General features: G+C 48.0%; 1 protein-coding gene across 3 annotated transcripts in view; it reads left to right on the top strand.

The window, feature by feature from the left end:
- Positions 1-1,857: 1,857 nt before the first annotated feature.
- LOC121875355 (high affinity cAMP-specific and IBMX-insensitive 3',5'-cyclic phosphodiesterase 8B-like) overlaps positions 1,858-11,375 on the top strand; it is a 42,021-nt gene continuing 32,503 nt past the window's right edge. For 2 of the 3 annotated variants that reach the window (XM_042379890.1, XM_042379889.1), the window contains exons 1-2: positions 1,858-1,981; positions 3,142-3,198. In XM_042379890.1, coding sequence (XP_042235824.1) covers positions 3,172-3,198 — 27 coding nt within the window. In that variant the 5' untranslated portion in view covers positions 1,858-1,981; positions 3,142-3,171. The remainder of the gene's footprint in view (positions 1,982-3,141; positions 3,199-11,375) is intronic. The other variant, XM_042379891.1, reaches the window with a different exon arrangement.

The following is an 11,375-nucleotide window of genomic DNA, read 5'->3' as shown; positions in this document are numbered from 1 at the left end:
TAATCCTTTTGCGCTACCGCTCACAGGATGAGTGTAGGAGGTGCACAACAAGTAACCACTGCAAGCCAAAATCAAATCAAATCACCCACACATTCATTTAACCATGCACACAGTCACCCACCATCCACAGTCATCCACCACACATTCATTTAACCACCCACACACGTCATCCACCATACATTCATTTAACCACCCACACACGTCATCCACCACACATTCATTTAACCATCCATGCAGTAATCCACCACAGTCATCCACCATCCACACATTCATTCACCACCCACACAGTCATCCAGCACACATTCATTTAACCATTTACACAGTCATCCACCATCCACACAGTCATCACAGCATACAAAGTCATCCAGCACACACACAGTCATCCAGCACACACACAGTCATCCAGCACATACATTCATCCTGCACAAAGTCATCCAGCACACACAGTCATTCAGAACACAAAGTGATCCACCATCCACACAGTCATCACAGCATTCAAAGTCATCCAGCATACACAGTCATCCAGCACACAGTCATCCAGCACACAGTCATCACAGCATACAAAGTCATCCAGCATACACAGTCATCCAGCACACAGTCATCCAGCACACAGTCATCCAGCACACACATTCATCCAGCACAACAGTCATCCAGCACACAATCATCCAGCACACAGTCATCCAGCACACACAGTCATCCGCACAGTCATCCAGCACATAGTCATCCAGCATACAAAGTCATCCAGCACACACACACCATCCAGCACACAGTCATCCAGCACACAAAGTCATCCACCCACACAGCCATCCAGCACACATTCATCCAGAGCACATGTCATCCAGCACTAAAGTCATCCAGCACACACAGTCATCCAGCGTTCACAGTCATCCAGCACACACAGTCATCCAGCCCATAAGAACATCCAGCACACACAGTCATCCAGCACACACACACAGTCATCCACACACACAGTCATCCAGCACACACAGTCATCCAGCCCATACAGTCATCCAGCACACACAGCCCATCCAGCACACACAGTCATCCAGCCCATACAGTCATCCAGCACACAGTCATCCAGCAACACATTAGCCATCCAGCTCACACAAAGTCATCCAGTTCACACAATCATCCACAGCACACATCTCATCCAGCACACAGTTATCCGGCACACAGCGTCATCCAGCACACATTCCATCCAGCACACACACAGTCATCCAGCACACACAGCCATCCAGCACATAGTCATCCACAGCACACCACACGTCATCCAGTTCACACACAGTCATCCAGCACACATTCATCCAGCACACAGTCATCCAGCATACAAAGTCATCCAGCACACAAAAGTCATCCAGCACAATACACAGTCATCCAGTTCACAGTCATCCAGCACACACACATTCATCCAGCACACAAAGTCATCCAGCACACAAAGTCATCCAGCACACACATCCATCCAGCACACAGTCATCCAAGAAAGCACAGTCATCCAGCATAACATTCATCCAGCACACAGCCAACCAGCACACAGTCATCCAGCACCACACAGTCATCCAGTCTGGGCTGGCCAGTCATCCAGCACACACAGTCATCCAGCACACATTCATCCAGCACACAAAGTTATCCAGCACACACATTCATCCAGCACACCAAGTCATCCAACACACAGTCATCCAGTTCATACAGTCATCCAGCACACAAAGTTATCGAGCACACACATTCATCCAGCACACCAAGTCATCCAACACACAGTCATCCAGCTCACACAGTCATCCAGCACACAAAGTCATCCAGCACACCAAGTCATCCAACACACAGTCATCCAGCTCACACAGTCATCCAGCACACAAAGTCATCCAGTGTCATGGTGTTGTGTTAACAGTTGTGTCTCTCAACAGGTCCATCAGGCGTGAACCAACATGGCTACACCAGACCTGGCTGTCCTCCCTACGCCTGGGACCATCCTCACCCACCACAGGTCAGTCATCCATGCAGGTCAGTCATTCATGCAGGTCAGTCATCCACGCAGGTCAGTCATTCATGCAGGTTAGTCATTCATGCAGGTTAGTCATCCACGCAGGTTAGTCATCCACGCAGGTTAGTCATCCATGCAGGTTAGTCATCCACGCAGGTCAGTCATCCACACAGGTCAGTCATCCACACAGGTCAGTCATCCACACAGGTCAGTTTTCCACGTAGGTCAGTCATCCACACAGGTCAGTTTTCCATGTAGGTCAGTCATCCACACAGGTCAGTCATCCATACAGTTCAGTCATCCACACCCACAGCAGGTCAGTCACACACAAACACAGTACATAAGAGAGAGAGGCTCCCCTTGAGAAGTTATCAGTGGTGCAACTGTTAACATGACCAAGATAAGGTGAGTCAGATAACGAGTGGCGGCCGTGATATGGTCACAATGCACTACTGCCTATAACCTTCCTTAAAATATTTTTGGGGTCCTTTTAAACATAATATTAACAGCTGTAGGGGTTAGGTTAGGTTATTCAAAGGTGGAAGGTGGTTGGATGGTGGGGTGAATTGATGTTAATGGTCAGCGATGATTTTTTTTCTCCTGAAGCGGCGCTGTGAAGGTCATTGGTGTATCTCTTGTTTCTCTGTGGTTATTGCCTTATATTGCATACTAGGATTTTTGGGAGTTTTTGAATTTTTTATATTTTTTATTTATTATGAGAGAGATGGGTAGTGTATTGTAGTGTTTATAGTTGGAATTGTTAAAAAAGCTGGTTGATTTATTTTATTTTTCGTGGATCAGCCTGAAAAATTTATCATTCTAGCTTATTTCACTTGAAGATTAACCAGCCTAATGTTAACTTAATGCTAATCTAATCGCCCAAATAGTGTTAAGGGTGGTTAATCTTCAGGTGAAATAAGCTGAGGTGGAGATTCTTCAGGTGATCCATTTTAACACAATTAACAGATCTGTAGGGTTTTTTTTAACCAAGTTCTATTTTGTTATATTCATTATATATTAACTTTACAGGTGTGGTAATATATTTATTTAACTTTTACCATTTTATTATTTTCTGGTCAGGTGTTCCTTCCTCCCTCCTCTCCCAGCAGTAATTTAACCTGTTCATAATTGTCTAAATTTTGCTTTTTCGTTTTTAATTGCAGACAGATTCTGCCTACTTGAGGTTAGGTCCTATGAAGGTTGTGAGGAGGCAGTTGAAGGTTGGTTATGTTTGCTTATTAGTGTTTTGTTTTGTTATGTCACTTATACAGTATAGTTGATCTTCTGTCGCTTATATTTTTTATCTTCGGTCACTTTATGTTTGCTTATTAGTGTTTACTTTTGTTATGTCACTTATACAGTATAGTTGATCTTCTGTCGCTTATATTTTTTATCTTCGGTCACTTTATGTTTGCTTATTAGTGTTTTGTTTTATGTCACTTATACAGTATAGTTGATCTTCTGTCGCTTATATTTTTTATCTTCGGTCACTTTATGTTTGCTTATTAGTGTTTTGTTTTATGTCACTTATACAGTATAGTTGATCTGTCGCTTATATTTTTTATCTTCGGTCACTTTATGTTTGCTTATTAGTGTTTACTTTTGTTATGTCACTTATACAGTATAGTTGATCTTCTATCGCTTATACGTTTTTTTTATCTTCTGTCACTTATATTAACTGCTATGGCAAATTATACTTTATATAGACACCTGCATACTTACACACTATTTACATTTTGTTTTCACCGTTTTACTAACTTTTTTTTTATTATTTATTACCGCTACTTTAACTCTTCTTTGTCATCGAGTTGTAACACTTTTATGTCTGTGTTGTATTAATCCCCCTCTCTTCCCCTGGTCCCTGGATATAGTGATCAATGTTTGTCTGTCATTAGGTTTTTTTTTAGAATACATAGGCAGGAGATGAGCGTATATAACCTGATGGGTGGTTGGTCTAAATATCATTGACAGATGACCATTGCTGAGTGTGTGTGTCTTATCCTATGATTATAATTAACCTTGGGGACAGTCCAGAGATTATTATTAACTTACCTCAATGTCACAACTCTCGCCTTTATTTGGAAATTAATGACACACTGGCCTGCTTGTTCTGCTTCACCCTTATGGCTGTTACGAGTCAGGTCACTTTGGATCTAGGGCTTAATCGTCACACCCAGCCAGTTCCTTGCTTTGGATCCAGGCTTACTTCTCACTCCCAGCCAGTTCCTTGTAGTGGCTATCATGTCCTGTTGTCTGAGCTAGGTGCTGTGAGCCACTTTTTTCATAACTGTACCTGGGATTTAACTCCTTGTGTATGGGGTCCTCTCTCCGCCGAATAAAATCGTCTGACGTTAACCAAGTAAAATATTCAAATTGGCGTCCCCGTAGTGAAGGTGTTAGGAGGTTTGGCCATACAGTTCTGGGTGTTGTGTTGAAGTTAAGGCTGGAATTAACATCATTTATCTCGTCTTGCATGCGCTGTTTATGCATATTTCTTCGATACTTCTCGAGGCTACTGTTGTGTGTGTGTGTGTCCCATATTTGGTCATTTTGTTGGCTAGCTATTGGGGGCATTGTCTTCAGCAGGTTGTTATGGTGTGAGTTGTAGCAATGTGTGAAGAGGGTTGTGTTTCAGTTAGTGTGTGAGGGGCTCTTAGGGAGTGGTTAGGGCCCACTTATACTGTAATACCCTCAGTGGGGGGGGGGCCAGTGTGTGTGTTTGTTTGTGCCCTTGTCTTCACAGTCTGTTAACCAGATTGGATAAAATTTAATTGGTGGATGAATATGTATGGATAATCTTCTGTGATACAACATCCTAATTGTACTCCTCAAAAGTAAGGTAATTTAATCTACACTGGGAGGAAGGACTTAAGGTTCTTTAACACCTGGGTCCTGGGAAGGCTGAGGGAACTAACCACTGTTCTCATTGGCACTGGAATAAATTGGTTGTTTGTTTCTCAGGCAAGTCATCGTCACAGAGTAGGTTAGGGGTACAGTAAATCCTTCTCTCTCCACATACAGTAACAGTTTCTACCATTCACAAATATACCTTTCATGGACGGTATAAATAAGGTTTTTATTTTATCATATACATCAGGTAATATATTTTGTGGTCAGACCCAAGACAAGTGACAGATATTAAGAAAATGAATTAATTTAGTTTTCCCTCGTAAAAAAAAACACCTGAGAATAATTGTACAGACGGGAGGAGAATAAGAAAGCCAGCCAGCTGAAGACTTCCTCGCATTAGTACGCCAAAGTAAACACGTTGAAGTGCGTTCATAAATCCATATTAAGGTGTGTGTGTGTGTGTGAACAACCTAGAGCTGGTTTGGGCAACTAGCACCTTAGAAAATTACAATAAATGGCTACAAATAACATAATTGGTCCTGCAAGTAAGTAATTTCAGCTTAGAAATACTCAGAGATAATTGTTGTGACTGCCTCTACACTACCCTTCAGGCTTATACTTTTACTTTTATCTGACCGAATCATACTATGTAAACCTTTTTTTTTTCCTTTGTTCTAATAATTATTTATATATACTGTACAGTAATTACATCTTTTATTATCGTAATAATCATTATCGTACATCAGCGTAGGTCGTTTGCTGTACAGTATGCAGTACGGGGAGCATAATTTACATATGTTTATGACCACTGTATGGTAATTCTACTTTGGATATATTGTAAATGAAAAATAATACAATACAACTTAACTTAGCCCCCCAAGAATTATACTGTACATGTAAACAAACAAGATTAAAAGAAGAATTTGAATGAGAGTAAACAAAAAATAAAATGTTTGTACAAGAAGACATTATTAAATATAAATTATATAAATACTGTATGTGTTGGCAGAGAGATGAGGGAGGGAGCTGGCTGGCAGACTCATCCTTGTGGCTGGGTGGGTGTGATACTGAGGTTTGCCTAATTTCAGTATATTACCCCTCAAAGGATTCCTATTTAACTAAAGTGGTAATTAAAAAGGGTAATTAATTTATCTTTAGACATGACAGACACTGAGCCATTATATATATATATATATATATATATATATATATATATATATATATATATATATATATATATATATATATATATATATATATATATATATATATATACAGTACCGTACACAACTAACCTCTCACTCAGGGATGACGCAGCACAACGTAGATCAAGTGTACGGATGTGGTGTGACCCGAGGGTTCATGGTGGTGTGACCCGAGGGTTCATGGTGGTGTGACCCGAGGGTTCATGGTGGTGTGACCTGAGGGTTCATGGTGGTGTGACCTGAGGGTTCATTGGTGTGACCTGAGGGTCATGGTGGTGTGACCGAGGGTTCATGGTGGTGTGACCTGAGGGTCATGGTGGTGTGGACTGAGGGTTCATGGTGGTGTGACCTGAGGGTTCATGGTGGTGTGACCTGAGGGTTCATGGTGGTGTGACCTGAGGGTTCATGGTGGTGGACCTGAGGGTTCATGGTGGTGTGACCTGAGGGTTCATGGTGTGACCTGAGGGTCTGTGGTGGTGTGACCTGAGGGTTCATGGTGGTGTGACCCGAGGGTTCATGGTGGTGTGACCTGAGGGTTCATGGTGGTGTGACCTGAGGGTTCATGGTGGTGTGACCTGAGGGTTCATGGTGGTGTGACCTGAGGGTTCATGGTGGTGTGACCCTGAGGGTTCATGGTGGTGTGACCTGAGGGTTCATGGTGGTGTGACCTGAGGGTTCATGGTGGTGTGACCTGAGGGTTCATGGGTGGTGACCTGAGGGTTCATGGTGGTGTGACCTGAGGGTTCATGGTGGTGTGACCCGAGGGTTCATGGTGGTGTGACCTGAGGGTTCATGGTGGTGACCCGAGGGTCCATGGTGGTGTGACCTGAGGGTTCATGGTGTGTGACCTGAGGGTTCATGGTGGTGTGACCTGAGGTTCATGGTGGTGTGACCCGGGGTTCATGGTGTGACCGGTTCATGTGGTTGACCCAGGGTTCATGGTGGTGTGACCTGAGGGTTCATGGTGGTGTGACGGGTTCATGGTGGTGTGACCAGGGTTCATGGTGTGACCTGGGGTTCATGGTGGTGTGACCCGGGGTTCTGTGGTGTGACCTGAGGGTTCATGGTGGTGTGACCTGAGGGTTCATGGTGGTGTGACCTGAGGGTTCATGGTGGTGTGACCCAGGGTTCATGGTGGTGTGACCTGAGGGTTCATGGTGGTGTGACCTGAGGTTCATGGTGGTGTGACCTGAGGTTCATGGTGGTGTGACCTGAGGGTTCATGGTGGTGTGACCTGAGGTTGGTGGTGTGACCCAGGGGTTCATGGTGGTGTGACCGGGTTCATGGTGTGTGAGCTGACCCGGGGTTCATGTGGTGTGACCCGAGGGTTCATGGTGTGTCCTGAGGGTTCATGGTGGTGTGACCCGAGGGTTCATGGTGGTGTGACCTGAGGGTTCATGGTGGTGGACCTGAGGGTTCATGGTGGTGTGACCTGAGGGTTCATGGTGGTGTGACCCGAGGTTCATGGTGGTGACTGAGGTTCATTAGTGTGACCTGAGGTTCATGGTGGTGTGACCTGAGGGTTCATGTGGTGTGACGGGTTCATGGTGGTGTGACCTGAGGGTTCATGGTGGTGTGACCTGAGGGTTCATGGTGGTGTGACCTGAGAGGTTCATGGTGGTGACCTGAGGGTTCATGGTGGTGTGACCCGTGAGGGTTCATGGTGGTGTGACGAGGGTTCGCAGTGGTGTGACCTGGGGTTCATGGTGGTGTGACCTGAGGTTCATGGTGGTGTGACATTCATGGTGTGACCTGAGGTTCATGGTGGTGACGAGGTTCATGGTGGGTGACGGGGTTCATGTTTGACCGAGGTTCTGGTGGGTGACCCGAGGTTCATGGTGTGACCTGAGGGTTCATGGTGGTGTGACCTGAGGGGTTCATGGTGGTGTGACCTGAGGTTCATGGTGGTGTGACCTGAGGGTTCATGGTGGTGTGACCCGAGGTTCATTGGTGTGACCCGGGTCGTGTGTTGAGGTTCATGGTGGTGTGACCTGAGGGTTCATGGTGGTGGCGGCGGGGTCATGTGGTGTGACCTGAGGGTTCATGGTGGTATGACCTGAGGTTCATGGTGTGTGACCTGAGGTTCATAGTGGTGACCCGGGTTCATGGTGGTGTGACGGGGTTCATGGTGGTGTGACCTGAGGGTTCGGTGGTGTGACCTGAGGGTTCATGGTGGTGTGACCAGGGTTCATGGTGGCTGTGACCTGAGGTTCATGGTGGTGTGACCTGAGGTTCATGGTGGTGTGGCAGGGTTCATGGTGGTGTGACCCGAGGGTTCATGGTTGAGTTCATGGTGGTGTGACCTGAGGTTCATGGTGGTGTGACCGGGTTCATGGTGGTGTGACCGAGGGTTCAGGTGTGACCTGAGGTTCATGGTGGTGTGACGAGGTTCGTACTGTGACCTGAGGTTCATGGTGGTGTGACCCGAGGGTTCATTGGTGTGACCCGGGGTTCATGGTGGTGTGACCCGAGGTTCATGGTGGTGAGCCCGAGGGTTCATGGTGGGTGTGACCGGGGTTATGTGCGGGTTCATGGTGGTGACCGAGGTTCATGGTGTGTGACCCGGGGTTCATGGTGGTGTGACCCGAGGTTCATGGTGGTGTGACCTGAGGGTTCATGGTGGTGTGACCTGAGGGTTCATGGTGGTGTGACCTGAGGTTCTGGTGTGACGAGGTCTGAGGGTTCATGGTGGTGTGACCTGAGGTTCATGTGTTGACGAGGTTCATGGTGGTGTGACCTGGGGTTCATAGCTAGTGTGACCCGAGGGTTCATGGTGGTGTGACCCGGGGTTCATGGTGGTGTGACCCGAGGTTCTGTGGGTGTGACCCGAGGGTTCATGGTGTGTGACCCGAGTTCAGGTGGTGTGACCCGGGGGTTCGTATGGTGTGACCTGAGGGTTCATGGTGGTGTGACGAGGGTTCATGGTCATATGACGAGGTTCATGGTGGTGTGACCTGGGTTCATGGTATGTGCCTGAGGGTTCATGGTGGTGTGACCGGGGTTCATGGTGGTGTGACGAGGGTTCATGGTGGTGTGACCCGGGTTCATGGTGTGTGACGGGGTTCATGGTGGTGTGACCCGAGGTTCTGTGACGAGGTTCAGTGTGACCGAGGGTTCTGGTGGTGTGACCCGGGGTTCATGATGTGACCCGAGGTTCATGGTGGTGTGACCCGAGGGTTCATGCTGGTGACCCGAGGGTTCATGGTGGTGTGACCTGAGGTTCATGGTGTGACCCGGGGTTCGGTGGTGATTGAGGTTCATGGTGTGTGACAGGTTCATGGTGGTGTGACGGGGTTCTGAGTGTGACGAGGTTCATGGTGGTGTGACCCGGGGTTCATGTGGTGTGACCCGAGGTTCTGTGGAGGTGTGACCTGAGGGTTCATGGTGTGACCCGAGGTTCATGGTGGTGTGACCCGAGGTTCATGGTGTGTGACCCGAGGTTCATGGTGGTTGACCCGAGTCTGTCAGGGTCATGGTGGTGTGACCTGAGGGTTCATAGTGGTGTGACCTGGTTCATGGTGGTGTGACCCAGGTTCATGGATGACCCGAGGGTTCATGGTGGTGTGACCCGAGTGGACCTGAGGTTCATGGTGGTGTGACCTGAGGGTTCATGGTGGTGTGACCTGAGGGTTCATGGTGGTGTGACCTGAGGTTCATGGTGGTGTGACCTGAGGGTTCATGGTGGTGTGACCTGAGGTTCATGGTGGTGTGACCTGGGGTTCATGGTGTGACCTGAGGGTTCAGTGGTGTGACCTGAGGGTTCATGGTGGTGTGACCTGGTTCATGGTGGTGTGACCCGGGGTTCATGGTGGTGACCTGAGGGTTCATGGTGGTGTGACCTGAGGTTCATGGTGGTGTGACCTGAGGGTTCATGGGTGGTGTGACCTGAGGGTTCATGGTGGTGTGACCCGAGGTTCATGGTGGTGACGGGGTTCATGGTGGTGTGACCCGAGTTCGTCAGTGTGACCTGAGGTTCTGGTGGGTTGACCGAGGTTCATGGTGATATGACCCGGGTTCATGGTGGTGTGACCCGGGGTTCGTAACAATGTGACCTGGTCATGGTGGTGTGACCCGAGGTTCATAGTGGTGACCCGGGGTTCATGGTGGTGTGACCCAGGGTTCATTGTGTGACCCGAGGTTCATGGTGTGTGACCCGGGGTTCATGGCTGTGTGTGACCTAAGAACTGAGTAGGATTAGTTATTGTGCCCTCTTACTCTGCAGCTGATCAAACAATCTTGCCTACTATACTATACCATACATCGACCAGTAACCACCCATCACCAACACCAGCCATCTACACCACCAACACCAGCCATCTGCACCACCAACACCAGCCATCTACACCACCAACACCAGCCATCTACACCACCAACACCAGCCATCTACACCACCAACACCAGCCATCTACACCACCAACACCAGCCATCTACACCACCAACACCGCCATCTACACACCAAACCATCTACACCACCAACACCAGCCATCTACACCAACAAACACCAGCCCACACAACAACAACCAACACCAGCCATCTCACACCAACAACACAGCCATCCATAACCACCAACACCAGCCATCTACACCACCAACACCTGCCATATACCACCAACACCAGCCATACACCACCAACACCAGCCATCCACACCACCAACACCAGCCATCTACACCACCAACACCAGCCATCTACACCACCAACACCAGCCATCCAACCACCAACACCGCCATCTACACCACCAACACCAGCCATCTACACCACCAACACCACCATCCACACCAACACCATCCACACCACCAACACACATCTACACCACCAACACGCACACCACACACAACACATCTACACCACCAACACCAGCCATCTACACCACCAACACCAGCCATCTACACCACCAACACCAGCCATATACACCACCAACACCGGCCATCTACACCACCAACACCAGCCATCTACACCACCAACACCAGCCATCTACACCACCAACACCGCCATCTACACCACCAACACCGGCCATCTACACCACCAACACCGGCCATCTACACCACCAACACCAGCCATCTACACCACCAACACCAGCCATCTACACCACCAACACCGGCCATCTACACCACCAACACCAGCCATCTACACCAACACCGGCCATATACACCAACACCAGCCATCTACACCACCAACACCAGCCTTATACACCACCAACACCAGCCATCTACACCACCAACACCAGTCATCTACACCACCAACACCAGCCATCTACACCACCAACACCAGCCATCTACACCACCAACACCAGCCATCTACACCACCAACACCAGCCATATACACCACCAACACCAGCCATCTAT

This window comes from Homarus americanus, unplaced genomic scaffold (assembly GCF_018991925.1).
Source record: "Homarus americanus isolate GMGI-L3 unplaced genomic scaffold, GMGI_Hamer_2.0 scaffold56241, whole genome shotgun sequence".
Taxonomy (NCBI): domain Eukaryota; kingdom Metazoa; phylum Arthropoda; class Malacostraca; order Decapoda; family Nephropidae; genus Homarus; species Homarus americanus.
Note: the sequence above shows the minus strand (reverse complement) of the source record. Positions and strands in the feature narration are given on the sequence as shown.